This window comes from Pyrus communis, chromosome 12 (genome assembly GCF_963583255.1).
Source record: "Pyrus communis chromosome 12, drPyrComm1.1, whole genome shotgun sequence".
Lineage (NCBI taxonomy): Eukaryota > Viridiplantae > Streptophyta > Magnoliopsida > Rosales > Rosaceae > Pyrus > Pyrus communis.
Window position 1 is genome coordinate 1237702 of NC_084814.1, and position 17339 is coordinate 1255040.

Genomic DNA, 17339 nt, shown 5'->3' on the forward strand with positions numbered 1-17339 from the left:
GTATCAAAAGACAATTTATAGGGCAATTCAATGAAATACGACTTATGAGTGTAACTTTTGCGGGACCGTAAGCAAGGTCATTTCTTTTAATTTTGGGCTTGAAAATCGTTCAAGGCCAGCCGCCAAAAGTAGGGTCTGTCACCTCTTCTCTGCAGCGTCTTTAGCCTTTGTACCCCTCTTCTCTGCTTTATGTTTGTTTCCTTGGTTGTTTCCTTCTGGTTGGCCTCCCTGTGTTTTTGGCTCCGGCCTTGGTTACGAACCTTTCCAGTTTCTCCAAAAAAAAAGTAGGGTCTCTCACCTACCGCCATTTCTGAGTGCGGACTACCTTTTCCAGACCTTGCTTGCCGACCAAATTCGGACCGTTGGATCTGATTTCAACGGCTGAAAACAATTCAATCAAAGCAAGCTTAGTGTCACAATAAAACTGAATTCCGGGTCCTAAAAAGTAAAAACCCATATAATTCACGGGTAAACTTGAGAAATTTTGGGAAATCCCTCGTGTTCCTCTCGCGTCTCAATCTCTCGTCTCTCTCTAACTCTTAACTCTCTGCTCTGCATGACTGCATCTCACCCTCGCAGTCACAAGTGGAGATCTCACATTTAATTGACGCCGCCGTCTCCGTCGCCGACGGAAGCTAAGTCCAGCGTCATCCTCTCCTCAAATTGAATCCAAGATTTGAAATTGTAGTTGTTTTTAGGATTCGGGTATTGGGTTTTGGTGGGTTTTGATGAATTTGGCATCAATTCGATGGGTTTTTGGGCAGATTAAATTGGTTTATGGGGATTTTTGTTATTAATACCAGATTAAATTTAGTTGATATTAAGGGTAGGATTGAATTCCGTGGACAGGAAAGGATTGAATTAATTTTGAACTGGCTGCTGTTGTTAATTGCAGAAGGAATTTCCATGGCTGCTCCTGATTTTCGCGCACCTCCTTGGCTTTCCAATTTTACATGGCTGCTGCTGGTCGTCGTTCGATTTTGGTGTATGAGCATAAATTGGTAGTTAATTGTAGTGTATAAGCATGAATTGATTGTTTTCCATTGAATGGAATGCTGGTCTTAGAATTTAGCCTCCACCTCCTCCTTGTCGGCCACGGTCGAGTAGCAGGTCACCACTCTTTCTCTCTCAATTTTGGTCTCTCGTTGTAACCATGAACCCTAATAGAAAAAGGCAATTTTAGATAACAATTAGCGAGCTTAATTATTAGTTCATTGAAGAAAAGAAAATAGATCGGAACAAGATCCAGCCCTATGGAGGTTGCTTAGAAAAACTGAACAACAACGAGAGAGGATAGAAGGTCGACGGCGGTTGTTGCTATCGTGCTCAGTGGAGTTTCTTCGTCTGTTTCTTAAAGTTACATTTTAGGGTAAAATGGGAAGTTTAACAGGCAAACTTTTAATTTGAGATAATATTTGAGTTCAAATAAAAGAATCCGGTTCCTTGTGGCATCCTCTTTGTGAGGATCCCGAAGATCCGTGAATTATATCCGTTTATCATACATCGTGCGATCAGAAATCATTTTAAATATTTTTAGTTAAAATTAAATACAAACAATACCTGATAAAAATTGATCGCATGATGTACAATGAACGGACACGATTTACAGATTCTCAGGATTCCCACCAAAAGGATCCGAAGAGGATCTTATTGGCAAATAAAACTTCTTGTTTTTTTGATCAATTTGCTGCTCTAAGTTTTTTTTCTTAAAAAGGAAGACAACTGGTGGCAAATCACGATTATTCATTTTTTCTGAGGACCGGAAAGACTCATAGAGGCATTTCAACCTCCCTTACCCACAAGTCTGGCTTCCACACTAGCAGCTGGTTTCGAACCCAAGACCTCTAATTTTTAAGGAAGCCTCGTAATCTGCCATTTACCACTGGGCCACCAGTTCGTGCTTAAAATTCATAATTTTTTAGTTCTTTTACACTTTAAACATGCTTTTTAACCATGGCATTGTCGTGTCGCACAATCATTGGACCTTAATTTTTTGTGAGCCATATGGCTTTTGATGTGATTAATTGGGAGTGTTTGACGGCTGAGTATGTCTATTTTACCATCATCATCATCACCAGTACTGCTTAGTTTTCTAAAATCAGTTTAGAAGTCCTACGAATTTGTTGCCCGAATATGTGGGATTTGCTTTCTGCGGGTCTTGTGGTCATTTGGACGGGATATGCTGAAGCTTTTTCGAGTTGTGGATAAGGCCGCACCAATTTTTTTTTTTTGAACAAACGAGGCTTAGCTTTACGATGAGTTAGCAATAATGTGGTTTAAATTCGTTTTTGGTAAGAATCGAACCTAATACCTCTTACTTATTAGTGAAGATGAATATCACTAGCCCATAGTACTAAGAATACCAAATTCTTCTTTGGTCACACCATTTTAGTTTCTAGCATTGTTTATTCTTTAAATATGGTTCTCTATCTTGTTTTTTTTTCAATCTTTAAAAACACGGCAAAGAAATTCTGGTAAAAAAAAGGCGCCCGCCGGCATATAAAAGAGCAAGAGACTTTATGAGAAAGTTTGTGTTTTACATAGAGAGAGAGACCTAATATTTCATTGGCTATTAACATCTATTAAGGTCCCCCAACCCCTCTCCATTTGATACTTTGTAACTATTTATAGCTTCTCAGTTGACGTATCCCCAATTTTTAGGTGAATCACGTAATCTTTTAGAGCAGTTCCACTGAAGGTGGGATAGGCCGGCACACAGCCAAAAAAAGGGCCCGGCACTTAGCCTAGGTTGGTCTCCAGGCCATCCCAAAATTGACAGACCTTGGGACTGGCCTGTATGACGCCATGCTGACGCTAGCTCTTCCCACAACCTTCAACCTCCAACAGGAGGACTCGAACACCGGGAGTGGATTGCCCGGTGGCACGAGGGGTGGATCAAGAAGAAATGTCCTCGGCGGTGTGGAAGAAAGTGGCAGAGCAAAGAATAGAAGTAATAAATGCAAAGATCCCCAAACCAACCATCGCTGAAACTTCGACCACTGCCAAATCCAGTAAGCTCTGAATGCTCAATCCCATCATCCACATCATTTCTTTCTAAGTTTAACACCTGATTGGCAAACTGGAAAATTTGAATTGAGTTTTTATTTTTGTTTTTTTTTCAAATTTCAGCTTGTGATAGGATTGTGTTGCTCCGACTCCATTTACAAAAGCTGAGGAGGTAAGGACGCATCAAAGGAACAAAAAGAGAAGGAGGAAAGAAATGCAACAAAATTACAAAGAAAATTTCCCGGAATCGGGAAGGGGAACTTCCACTTTTTTGGGATGGTGTGCTTTGCGATTTTATAATAAAAAATAATAATATTTTAATAAAATTGACTAGGCTATTTTTTGTTAGGGGTGAAGATACATTTGGCCTATTACTGTTCATTGGGGTTTATCACTGTTCACTGAGTGGATAAATGCGCTGGGTGCTGGCGCATTTGTGTTAGGGGTGGAACTGCTCTTAGTGTTAAATTTCTCGTTTACAACGATCATGTAACATTATTTGACCATCATAATCTTTTGATAACCATAACAGTTTTTAGCGTCAACATTAGCAAAGTTTGCGTAGGGTGTCACATGGGCATGAGCAGTGTTTAGTGGTAATAAGGTGGTGTTTGAGAATGAATGATTACCTGTAAAAAGATAATGCTAGAGAGACCAAATTTGCAAACCAAATGATGTGTCACTAATTAGAGATAAGTATGTTAACCGGCACTTAATTAATTGGACATCATATGGTTTGCATATTTAGTTTGAAAATTTTGGCCCCCCATCATTACCCCCTGTAAGAATGAGTTTTCAGTTCCTTTTATAAAGGGTAATGTCAAGGAGACCAAATTTCTAAACCAAATTTTGTGAATCAAATGATGTGGATGTTGATGATTGAACTATTACTTAAGTGTTGATTAATGTGTTTGTTTCCTATTTGTGACACATCACTTGGTTTGCAAATTTGATTTCAAAATTTGGTATCCTAGGTTGGAGTGAAAAAATTTGGTTCCTCCAATCCTCTAACAAGTAAACCTTATAACCATGTTGAGAAGCTTTAGACACCATCTTTGCTCACCATCAATAAGGGAGGAGGGGAACCTGTAAGAAAACATTCCGACCTCAAGTCAGTCTTTATTCAAAATGGTTGTAGTACATTGTAAAGCGATCTGATACTTTCCTCTTCCCTCCTCCATGCTGATGGAGTTGTTGGCCTTTTGTATGCATTCAAGCCTTGGGCTCGAAGTCCCGCTTTCCTTATATTTCTCCATGTTTCACATTCGTGGATGTATTTGATCATGCTCATTTACTTTAGCCTCACTCCCCATGTTTAACATGCTAGTTGCTTGTTTAGTGGAAGAGTAATTTTTTTAGCTCCCACACCTTTGATCATGCTCATTTACTTTAGCCCAACTTTGTAGAGTTGGTCAATGTGGGATTGAGGTTTAATGTGATGTTGGCACTTGTCACGTCATGAACGTAAGAAAGACTATAAATTTTAGGAGATCAAATTGGTGCACATGTCTTTTGTTCTTTCTATTTCTTAATTTTCACGTTTGAGTTTAGATGGACGGTTTTTGAGTTGTGCAAAATATAATAGAAAGAAGTCGGGCTCGACCCAAGGCCCAAGGCCCAAGGACGAAGACGGGGTGAAAACCAATTTTGAATCCCGCAAAAAGAGGCAGAGGGAACGCCACTCTCTCTGCTTTCATGTCGTCCTCTCAAAAAGACGAGTCAGTCGTCAGTCACTCACACCCAAAAAAAGCCAGAAACCTCCATTTCCACATCTGCCATCTCTCTCTCTCTCTCTCTCTCTCTGTCCTCCTCCTCCTCCTCCTCCTCCCTCTCTCTCTCCCCTCCTCTGCAAGAAAGTATAACTTCTTCTCTCTCTCTCTCTCTAAATTTTATCACTTTTTGTTATATCGATAAAAAGGTGAAAATGTTATTGAAAACCAAATCTTCTCCTCCCCGCAGCTTCCCCCGCTCCATGATTCCAGATCTCAAATGCGTGGTTCATGATGTAATTTGAATCACATTTGGAGGGTCAAGTCTTAAGGGCATTGGACTAGTGGACCCGCCTGGCCGGACGGAGGGAAGAAGATGGGATCGAGTGGCAGCAAAGCGACGTCGTCGTCGGCGGCGGCATTATCTTCCTCGACGTCGTCGTTTGGTGGAAATGGCCGGAGCCGGAGGTGTCGATCCAAATCCAAATGCCGCAGACTGTTCAAATCGTATTCTTGTTTGGGACTCGGAACCAAATCTCGATCTCACGACAGCGACGACGAACACCAGGTCCCTCCTCTTTGTTTTTCGATTTAAATTTGATTCCTGTTTTACCCCTGCATTTGAAATTTTATTTAATTTTCTTTGAGTTTGAGCATCCATGTCTGAATTTTCATTGGGATTTTGGAGCACAATCTTTAATTTTACTTCCTATTTTATTAGCAACAGAAGACAAAAAAAAATATTTTTTTTGTTCTTGGTTTGTAAAATGCTGCCTAAAAGTACTAGTTTTTGAACTATTATTTTTAATTATATACATGTTAATTAAATAAAGCTTTAGTTGTACTTTTGGTTCTGGACCGGTGTCAAGGTTTGGATAAGAGTATTAAAATGGTGGAAAAGAAGATCGGAGAGTTGCGTTTCGCTTTAAGAAATGTATTCCACTGTTATTGTTAAACCATTTTTGGTTTTGTTTTGGTATAAAGTCAAAATATGGAAGTAAAAGGAGGGTTTTGTTTTTTATTTTTCTTTCTAATTTAGCCTTGTTATGTTGCCTCAGCTCTTGTGAAGCTGAATTAACTTTTCCCATGTAGAAAGTTCCTTCCAAAATCAATAATGTAGCAATCTCTTCCAAGGCTGCGTTGTGAAAGGTGGCTACCCTTTTTAGCAACGTTCCATTCTTGTAGTAAGAAAACACATCTACTCTCGGATGTATTTAGGTCTCATGATGGAGTGGTTCTCTCATGTAACCAATTTATTGGACGGTGACGCTAGTAGGACTACATGTTGTTTGCATGAGAGATTCTCTCCTCGTGATGAGAATCTGTATAGAACCTAGCAGTCCTTTCTATTCCAACCTGGGTCATCCTTCCTCCCCACCACCGTCCCTGTAAACAACCTGTGTAAGAACTTACAGTCATCTCCTTAACCTCACCTGTTATAAACAATCTGAGAACAGTTCTTATAGGTTGTACTCAACCTCAGGAAACAAGACATTTGAATTTATTTTCTGAAGTATAAATTAGGATTGTGAGGAAAAATTTAATAGCTTACCAATGCTAACCCAAACCTTAAAGAATAAATTTGTAGTTAGTAACCTTCAGATGTGATGATTGGAAATCTATTAAACGTTACACCTCCAAACCCTTAAACAAAGTTCACCGACATCAAAGCTTTTAGCTTTTCTATCTTGTTAGCAAGCGAAGAAACTACGGAATGAAATCCAAATACATATTGAATCCCAATATCCATGGGTACTATGTAAAGTTTCTCACCAAAGATGTATTTCAAAGAGAAGCATGCCTGCCGTACATATAGGGTATTTTATAAACCAGCAGCAATCGCATTTTACTTGTAAACCTTTAACTGTTAAAAAAAGTAGCTGGCTTTTCACGTGGGACTTTCTTTATTCATGGTTGCTTCTGTTTTCCTATACAAGACTTCTATCTTTTCCCTGCTACCAAACATTGGTATTTGGAAATGTTTCTGATATGTTGTCATTTGAAATTTTAATCTTTTTTATATGGCTGGTGTTAATTGGCCACAAATTATTTAAGGAACTAAAGGGGACTCATGCTTTAGGTTTGTGATCATCGGAACAAAGAAATCAGGGATAATGCTCCATGTGGAAGCCTGAATGACACAGTGCCAGATCATGCAAACATTGAATATTTCAGGAAGGTTAAAGTTGAACAACCTGATGAAATGCCTTGTATATCTCCAAATGTTCAGCTGAATGAATGGGGTCAGGCTAGTATCACTGATACTGCTTCCAGAACTGCTAGCAGCTCTGCCCAACCTTCTGCTTCTTCAACTATGAACCCTTCAAGTCGTTTCCTTTCTCGCTTTAGCTTCATTCCAGGTAATGTAAGCTTCAGGTTAAGCCGGGCAACAAGTTTAGGGTCATCCAGGTCTTATCCTCTATCTTCGACAAGTGTCACGAACAATGAGGATGAGCTTCATCTACATGCAAGGCCCGCTAACAGTTTGATAGATACAGATGAAAGCCAACAAACCAATGACTTTCTTCCAGAATCACAGGTTAATAGGATGCCAGCACATATTTATAACGACACTTCTGGCAATGCACGATTAAATACTCTGGGATCTGGTTTTTCTGGCCTCTTGCAAGCTAACCAAACAAATCCTTCAAGACGTGATGCTGGTAGAAATGCTAATGGTTCAATAATGGGCGTTGGTGTAAACTCGTGTTCTCCTAGAATTCATAATGAAACAGGAAGCAGCAGAACTAGACCTTCTGATAGACGTTCGGGGGCTCGGGAACCTGTTGAACGGAATGTTCGTTTCAGCAGAACCTTAAGTGTTGGAAGACTTCGTGACAGGGTACTTCGTCGATCATCATTATCTGATTTAACATTTTCTTCTTTGCAACAAGAAGTGAGAGATACAAATCAGGGAGATGATACACGGAGTTTGGAACCTGAAGGTAATGTTGTAAACTCCGAAAATGGGTCTGGTTATCCATCTAATATTTCTAGTTCATTGTTTGGCATTCAAGACTATGGAGTGGAAACATCAAGACCAAGAGAGGCTAGGTATCATGATCTACTTGAACACAGATCAAATTTCCTAGAGCGGAGGAGAAGAATACGATCTCAGGTTTGTTTCTTTTTCACACAGTAATTTTTGCTGCTTTGAGTGAGATTCAATGGAACAATGAATAGTAATTGGGCTCATGATCTTCTAAACGGATGTTTAATAATTGCAACCTTACGCTTATTGCTAATCCAATGCACCAACCAGTTGGCTGCCCTTTTATGGACATTATTATGCCCAATGTTCCTGGTGGTTAGTTTATAGGTATAACTTGTTCATAACTTTGTTAAAGGGACCATATAAACTTCTTACAATCTGTTCTTGATACATTTTCCTCACTCTTTTATTTTTTCTGTAACATTTTGGTTTGCTGATGCACATGTATATGTTGTAGGTTCGTGCACTTCAGCGGTTGGGGAGCCGCTTTGAAAACGTGCCTGGACATGAGAGGTCTTGTATCTTATCTGGTCAACAGAGAACAGGTCGTTGTACATGTCGTACGAGTAATCGAGATGCCGGTCCAAATGATGACAACAGTGCTAGGGCTAGCATATCAAGAATAGTTATGTTAGCTGAGGCTTTGTTTGAGGTAATGTTAATATGTGATTACCTTTTTGTCGTTGTGTTTCCTTACTAATTATATAACTTGAACCGTTTGAACGTAATTTAAATAGGTTCTGGATGAAATTCACCAGCAATCCGTGGTTTTATCTTCCCGACCTTCTGTATCATCAATTGGATCTGTTCCTGCTCCTAATGAAGTTGTGGAATCTTTGCCTGTCAAATTGTTTTCGAAGTTGCAAAAAAATGAGTATGAGGAGGCTGCACAGTAAGTATCTAAGTCTATCTGATGTTCAACATTCAGTTCACTGTATATCTTTTAAGGATGTGGCTGGCCTGATTCAGTTTGTTGACAGAGTAAAAGAATCTATCTGCTTCCGTTTTTGAGATGCAATGAATGTTTAGCTAAGGAAATCTGTTCCACTACTTTCTTTAATCACTGAACAAAATATTTAAGAATTTTACATAGATTTTCATAGTGCTAGTTCATAAGAGTAGAGCTTGTGTATATATAAAAATTTAAAATAAGAGTAGATTTTCACAGCATTATTCATTGCTGAGCAGCTCTTACGTGCCCAACCATATGTAGAACCTCAGTAGTTTCTATCCATATTTGAAAAGCATTCTAAATCACTAGAAGCATGAAAACGGCTATTATCACAGCATTGTTTAGTGCTGTGTGGCTTCTGAGTGCCTAAAAATATATGGAATCTCAGTATATGTCCATTTGAAAAAGCATTCTAAATCACAAGAAGCATATCGTCTTGCAATTAATACTTGAACCTCCTGAGTCGAGTTCTACTTCCTTGTTTTAGATTATTCTCATTTTTTTTTACAAGAAATAAACTGCCATAATGGATAAGCTTTTCAAGCAAGCCAAAAATAGTACAAATTCATTTGCAATCCCTATGGAGCATCCAGATGACTGTCAATTAGTGGATTGAGAGGACGTTCCTAATGCAATGGTTTATATATTTTAGGTTATGAACTTATCTTTATCTTTCCTTGCTCGTCTCTACTTGACTTAACATTAGTTTTTAGAAAATGGTACCCAAAAATAGTTAGTAACTTGTGTAAACATGTGGATGTTGGTATTACATTTATAATCTGATATGTGTGTTGTTGTAGGTACATTATCTCTCTATTGTTAGCAAAATGAAGTGTCTTTAGAAAGACGATTTTTATGGGCTGATTATAACATGGTTTCGATATCTCTGTTTGATTTTTTGTTTCCAAAATGGCATTTTTTTAGGTTAAGAAAAGGAATGTAAGTTGCATCCCTTTAATATAGAAAGAGTTTAATAACTTTTGCTTTGTGTATCCTTTAATGCAACAGATGCTACATATGCCTTGTGGAGTATGAAGAAGGAGACAGAATGAGAATACTGCCTTGCCATCATGAATTTCATAAAACTTGTATCGACAAGTGGCTCAAGGAGATTCACAGGTTCAAATACATTTTCTGCTTTTGAATATTCTAATATGACCAGTTTAGACAGACACGTTCTTTATTAACCTGAATAACATGTTGTGATGAGTGCTATTGAAGTATACTTTTATATGTTCTGGCCATGATAATGTTGAAGGGGGTTTTGCTAAATTTATTGTACTAGTTGGGTTGGAAAAGAATAAATCATTGGATAAATTGTCCTTCTGGCTTTTTGCGTGTTTAGTAAATTAGTAGTGCTTGCATGGTAGTTGGTGCTTGGTGATCTGATACATGCTGGTCTTGGTAACATAAGCTTGAATTTGGAAATGGTGGTTATTCATGGTAATATGTTGAAGTTAACCTGACGATGATGAGAACGCATATTATGCCCAAGACCTTTAGCTCAAGTGGCATTGGGAGGATGGGGAAATGTTTAGGTCCTAGGTTCAAATCTTGTCGTAATAAAAATGAAAATTCCTTTCAGTTGTTGCTGGAATGGCCATTTTGTTTGATTTGATATGTTCTCTTTTTTTTTTTTGAACAAATTGTTTTGATATGTTAAACGGACCATTAACGCTCCAATTTTAGCTTACATTAATTATTTCTTTATTCATTTGTGTGTCATTCCATATACATTCCTTCAACTATTCTTCAACTTCTTCATTCATATTTTCTCCTCCATACTTTTCCCCTTTCTATAGCCCAAAAAAAAAAAAAAAAAAAAGAATACTATTGACCAAAAACCAAATGGTTCAAACAAACCCTTAGCTCTTCTAGGTGAGTGTATTCTTCATGAGGTTTTCAGGCTTTGCACAGCCAAATGGGTTTTTGACTTCTTTTCTTGTTGAGGAGCTGCCAGTGTTTTAAAAAGCGCGTCTTAAGACGCACCTAGGAGGCTTAAGGTGGGTGACCATGAAAACCTCTGCCCAGCGGGAGTAGGCTTAAACTCGCCTAGACGTGGTCGAGGTGTTTGACTGGGCGTCCTTTTTGTTTAAAAGTTGCCGAAAAGTTTTAGTTGCAAAGTCGCTGTACTTTGAAGAACATGAAGAAGAGAGCCTTGTTTGGAATGATTTCTTTTGCTGATTTTTTCGTTTTCTTTATTATCTTTTTTTTTTATCTCTTTAAACTGTCGCATTGACAGTTGTTCCAAGTTGTTCAGCATATTCCCCAGTATATTCTCCAGCATATTCCTTTTTCTTAGACTTTTTGTTTTTAATATTATTGTATAGATCTTAAGAGACTCAGAATAAGACATTTTTATAAAAGCATTTGATGACCTTATATTATTCTTTCCTTACAAACGTGGTCGATACTTATTTTTATGTGACATTATATATTATTCTTTTTAAAAAAAAAAATGTTAAATTATCCTTGTAACGTAGTCTTAAAAAGAGAATAACAAGGATAATACAACTTAAAAAAGAAGAATAATATATAGCTACAAAACAAAAAATAAAAACAAAAAGATATTTTTTGTCTTGTTTTAAGGAAAGAATAATTTAAGGATATAAAATGCTTTTATAGAAATGTCTTATTTTGAGTTTGATCTATAAAATAATATTAAAAAGAAAAAGTCTAATGAAAGGAATATGCTGGACTACTTGGGGAATGTGTTGAATAACTGTCAGTGGATCAGTTTAAAGAAAACCAAAAATTCAGCCAAAAAATAATAAAGAAAATGAAAAATCAGCCAAAAAAAAAAAAAAACGAGGCCGTCTTCTTCATGTTCTTAAAGTGCAACGTCTCTGCAATTAAAACTTTTAGATTTCAGCAACTTTTAAACAAAAATGATGCCCAGTCAACGGCCTCAGGTGCGCCTCGACCACGTGTAGGCAAGTTTAAGCCTACTCTTGCTGGACAGAGGCGTTTTCATTGTCGCCCACCTCCAATGCTGCATAGGCTCGGTTTTTAAAACACTAGTTTGATCTGGCGGCTTTCTAATTAACATCTCTTTCCTTTCCAATGGGTCTTTCTTTCATATGTTTTATAGTTGGAGATAACTTCTTTCTTGATTTACTTTTTCATTTCCCTCTTTTAGCTGTACTTGAACTCGGCGCTCAAATAATTTTCTTGGAAACACAAGTCCTATGTATCTCACTGCCACTGATTGTCTGATTGTTGATCGCAACTAATGAAACACTGATTAGCTGCATTATTTGGTTTCCATGAAAAGTTTTGTAGTCCTCCCAATTTTGACAAATGATAGCGTTATTGAGTTAAATTATTAGTCTTTAGGGGGATTGGGATGAACCCGCACTAGGATGCATAGGCATGATTGCTTTCCGCCATTGCGGTAAAGCACCATCTGCCCAATTCTTGGTCATTGATTCTCATACATGCCGCAGCAGCCAGTTTTCCTTGTTTGGCCTAACAATATAGAATGGAAGTTTAAATGTAGTACATTCAAAAGATGCCTTGGGATTGTATTTTATTTCTGCATTTGATTTTATCGAACACCATAGATATTACAAGAGCCATTTGTTTCTTCGTGCCACCGCTCTAACTAATACAAGTACGAACTGATAAGCTAACTGATGGTGCCTGAAGTATCAGTGCTACTAGTTGCTGACATTTTCAGTTTGTATTCATATATTTTGGTGCTTCTTCGAATGGAAAAGTCTAACTTGTATGTTGTGTGAAGGGTATGCCCGCTCTGTCGCAGGGATATCTGTAGATCTGATGAATTGCCGGCAGAGAACTGAGACGGTGATTTTTCACTCTTCTTCTGGAGGCCTATGGACAGACAAATGCGGAGCAAAGCTTTCCGAGGCAACTTTAAGAAATGTTTGTTTGTATCATATTTGAGGAAGTTCAGTCCTTTTCTGCCCGCCATTAATTGCACTCATTGCAAATGTAGAAATGGACTGAACTACTTGTAACCGGCATCACCTCCGGCAAGAGGGAAAGGGAGGAAATGAGAGTCCCTATTGTTGTATCCCAAATTCTGTGCATTCCGTTTGATTCCTGATTTTGTTATTGGTGAATTTGCAGTGGAAATATATCAGGCACATGAATTTCTTTTCACCTTTGATATCGAATTCAACGGTGAATGACAATGCCTTCCTTGGTCTCCAGATTACCAAGAGAACATTGTTTTAGATCCACATTAGGTTTTAGGGTGTTCAGAGTTAACAAAACAGATATGAATTAGAGCGAGGACGAAAACAAAAAACTACTCTGTAAAAATGGCAGCTACTTTCCTTGGAGGCTTAAATTAATAATTACTAAAATATGAGTTGCACTCAATTGATATCGATTAGTTTCATGCTGCCGCATTTTAAGAGAAATTGTTGGATTTTGATTTATTGGGACCATGACATGTGGCATCTTGGGTGGCTAGAAGGATTGGAATGCTCATGGTCTGTGAAACATAATCTGACAGCCTAGGGTTAAGCTCATTAAGGATATTACTTGTCTTTCAAATAAGAAAATCCTAATTCAAGTCAAATTAGGATATCATGGGATTAGGCAATGTAATTCTAAAAGGATTGGATATCTTATCATTGATTCTCTCCTAGATAGTTTCTCGATTTAATTAGAATTACTCTTCTACAAGGATTCTCAAGATCTCTACAAATACTCTTGCATGAGTATTTTCTCTAGATTCTCTAATCAATCACAACTGAACATACATCTCTCTAATATTCTTTCTACACCTAATAGAGGATCATCTTCCATATGCACCACGCTACGTATATGTGCAGAACATCCATGGCGAAATCATCTTCTTAACGCCTCGACATAAACTAATCGGCATCACATCAGGCAAGAGGGAAATGGAGGAAAGGGGAGTCCTCATTGTTGTATCATTAATATTTGTGCATTCCAGTTGTTTCCTGATTTTGTTAATGGTTAATTTTTAGTTCAAATATATCATGCACATAAATTTATTTCCACCCTTAATATCGAAGTTAATAATGAATCACAATGCATTCTTTGGTCACCAATAGAACAATTTTTTTTTAGATTCAAATATAAATTTTAGGGTATTCCAAGTTTTAAAAATAGATATGAATTAGAGAGAAATGATAAAATAAAAAAACTTCTTGAAAAGTGGTCTTTGGATGCTTAAATTAATTATTGCTAAAATACGCCAGGTTGTACTCAATTCAATATTAATCAGTTCTATGATGCCGCATTTAAGAGAAACCGTGGGACCATGATTTTTTGGAACTATGACACGTGGCACTTCGGGTGGCAAGAAGGACCAAATGCTCATAGCCCATAAGCATAGTTTGAAAACATTCGTTTGACATGCTAGGCTTAAGCCCACTAAAGATATTACTTGTCTCCTAAGTAAGGAAACCCTAATTCAAGTCAAATTAGGGTGTCTTTATATTAGGCAACGTAATTCTAAGAGGATTGGATATCTTAGCCAAAACTCACTTCTAGATAGTCTCCCGATTTAATTAGGATTACTCTCCCTACAAGTATTCTCAAGATCTATATAAATTCTCTAGCTTGAGGATTTATCAAGGGACTCATCTCTAGATTCTCTAATCAATCACAATTGAAGATACATCTTTCTTACATTCTCTCTACATCTAATAGAGACTTGCCTCTCATATAACCGCCATCTACGTGAAAACAGTCACGGAGAACTCATCTTCTTAACACCCCCATCATAGACTATTCATCAAGGATGGATCACGATGTATTGCGCATCACATCATTCTTTCTTAGAATTACTACATCTGGAGATATATAGGTAGTCCAATTCGGATTCAATCACACCCCTAGTCAACCCCATTCTCTCCTCATTGGATATCATGGGCAATTATGTCTGGATTTCGCCTCTGTCCGCGGATGTGGGTAAATTTGGTTCCAACAAGTTGTGCTTTTATTGAGAGTGAACTTATATTTCCCCGGTTAGCGACATTTTCCATGAGTGATGAAGAAAACTATAAGATCCTGAACGAAGCTTTGACTTAGCTCTAGAGAACAAATCTCTCATAGTTTGTAATAGCCACCTATTTTGACGACTCACATGAAGAATGCTTTTTTAGTAGACTTGTTGTTACTATTGTCTGTAATCAATGACCGTGGCTTTTCAGAAATACACTAAAAAAGACGGTTTCTAATGTCCTTAGTTATTTCTTCCAATATGTTATTGCTTTGAAAAGTTTAAATCACTTTAGTGTGAAACATTTAAGAATACAATTTGACTATTTGCTACCATTTTTCGAAAGAGATATATACCGATCGCACATCCCTTCTTTTCAGATCCTGCATCGTTGGACTAACTCATTTTAACACCACTATGGTGGAGCTAGTAATTCCGACAACAACACAACTGCTATGACGAATATAACAAAGCTCCAGCATGAGAAGAAATTCACTAGGGGGCAAAGCACCCATAGAAAAAGCACAAACATCAATTCAAAATAGAGTAACGATCATACTTCCAAGCCAAGAAGCAAAGTCGGGTTTCTACTTATGCTTGCCCAAAATAACATAGAAGAAGTTGTATTTATGTTATTTTTCAAAACAACTTATGGCAACACCTTTTTTCATCGCCATAGGACTCTTCCCTTTTTGCAAAGAAAGGTCGAGGAGGTAGACATCAATGAAGCAAATAGGTGGAACACCCACGACTTCAAGATAAAGAGTTCAAAATGCGAACCAACACCTTATCGCAAGTTTGACTCGTAGACCTCTCATCTGAAGTCTACAATCAACTTTTCATGCAACCTATCCCAAGTCCTTCGAACATTTCGACTGGGTCAAGTGCTCACAAAGCTCTGGAGGCAATGCATACCTGTCAGAATTGCATAGTTGTGATGAAACGAAGATTTCAGAGCCTTCATGGTTTTGTCCAGTGACATGCCATATATGCCTAGAAAGCTAAGAAGTAGAGCTATAAGCTTCTTATTTTTACAAAATTTTCCAAGTGATAGGCTAAACTGTAATTCCTTAGAGTGAGTTAGATTTTTTATTTTTTATTTATTTTTATTTTTTTCCGTACACCATATTGAAGATACGCATGAAAACTTTATGTAGAATTTTGCAGAACTCAATTCTGAGTTACGTGAAAAGTCGTTTTACCACTTATAGTGGAGATTGGAATTCTCTGCTAATTCCTCAAGTTGTTCCTCCTAACTCATATCAAACGATGTACAACACACCGTAACAACCTATGAGTTCAAAATATACACAATCATGATCAAGTTAACAGTTAACCTAAGGGTTCCAACCAATGCAAGTCCGCTCTGACAAGCTAAAAACTAATGTCACCAGCAAAGCACTGCGTGACAACTCCACACTTGTCCTCCTCTACTACTAGCTTGTAAAGGAAAAGGATAGAGGGCATGCTATCTGGAGTAAGAAGAAAAATTTCATGAATCCAAATGACTCCTACACCACATGACGGTTATGGATCTGGATTCCTATACATGAAGAAGTTTGATCTGGATTCCCATGCAATATCTATTCCTAGATATCTTATGAGATTCTTGAATGTGTCACACCCTAAAAAGGGGCAGGTAACAGTACCACGCTCTATTATTAACGCAATACTATAATGTTAAAATCCAACACTATAGCACTACATTCCTAATAGAACGTAAAGCTATTTGAGGGGAATAAAATAATATATTTTTAAGCAGTATGGAAGCGGAAATCATTTTGGTAAAACGAAGAATAAAGGGGCAACTGAATTTGGATAAAATTTTTACATAGGAAAAGAACTTCACAATCTACAACAAAACCAAAGAGTTTAAGGTAATTATCGTACTAAACCAACTCTTTGGTACAATTTGAAAATGCAAAACGTTGAGTTTGGCTACAAAAATCCCTTCAAGACGGTGAGGCAATGAATGACCGAGAAGTTGACAAGTAACAAACAACGCTTGTCCCGACTTTAGTCCAGAATGTCTATTTGTAGGTGCACTGGTCTTGTAATAAAGTAAGGGTGAGCATCACAAACGTTCATCGCTCCCACTCAGGGAATCCACCCCAGCTAGATTTGAAAATAGTATATGACACTTCATATACTATAGGAAAATGATTGATGCACAACAAAAGCTTTGTTTAGTTTTGAATATAGATTGTATGCTCACACAATTTCCTTTTAAAAAGAAAATAGGGATCCCAATAAATCGCTACATGCTTGATGACCGGTCTAATGACCAACTACCCCCTTACCTGGACCAATTCCGAACGAACATACTTATGGTAAGGTGTAACGATAGTGTCCTTTAATGCTCTACTCTTAGATATCCTAGTACCTCTCCTAGAAAGGTAGCGGTACTAATCCCTTCATAGTAGCCCCTCCGAAGGTTTAGGGGATCGAAACCCAAGGTGGTCGTTATGCCCCCTTCACTCTCAAGTCATCACTTTAATTTGTAGCATAAAACAATCATGCATATCATGATATAAAATAAAACCATTTTTCCTCATGGTTCTATCACTTCAAATATATGCAGCTTTCACAGGCATTGGTATATTTACATATACATACATGCACAAAATTCCATAACTAGGGTAAGTGAGGATCCCCCTACTTGGTCTCCAAGCCAAGCAAGCAATATTCCTCACCAATACAAGCTTGAATTGAAGATTTAAACCTAATTAGTCATAA

At 37.6% G+C, this 17339-nt stretch overlaps 1 protein-coding gene across 1 annotated transcript; it reads left to right on the top strand.

Moving 5' to 3' along the window:
• The first annotated feature begins 4688 nt into the window (after positions 1-4688).
• LOC137710987 (uncharacterized) lies at positions 4689-12784 on the top strand. The gene is made up of 6 exons (XM_068450175.1): positions 4689-5283; positions 6796-7833; positions 8165-8359; positions 8445-8599; positions 9668-9778; positions 12402-12784. Exons 1-6 carry the CDS (start codon positions 5092-5094, stop codon positions 12460-12462), a joined length of 1752 nt encoding a protein of 583 aa, XP_068306276.1. The 5' UTR covers positions 4689-5091; the 3' UTR covers positions 12463-12784.
• The last annotated feature ends 4555 nt before the right edge of the window (positions 12785-17339 follow it).

What these genes read in the sequence shown, in the direction of transcription:
- LOC137710987 (XM_068450175.1), top strand. Translation starts at nt 5,092, where the DNA reads ATGGGATCGAGTGGCAGCAAAGCGACGTCGTCGTCGGCGGCGGCATTA. An exon ending in ACAGCGACGACGAACACCAG is followed by an intron (nt 5,284 to 6,795) that starts GTCCCTCCTCTT and finishes CTCATGCTTTAG; the next exon opens with GTTTGTGATCATCGGAACAA. An exon ending in GAGTATGAGGAGGCTGCACA is followed by an intron (nt 8,600 to 9,667) that starts GTAAGTATCTAA and finishes TTAATGCAACAG; the next exon opens with ATGCTACATATGCCTTGTGG.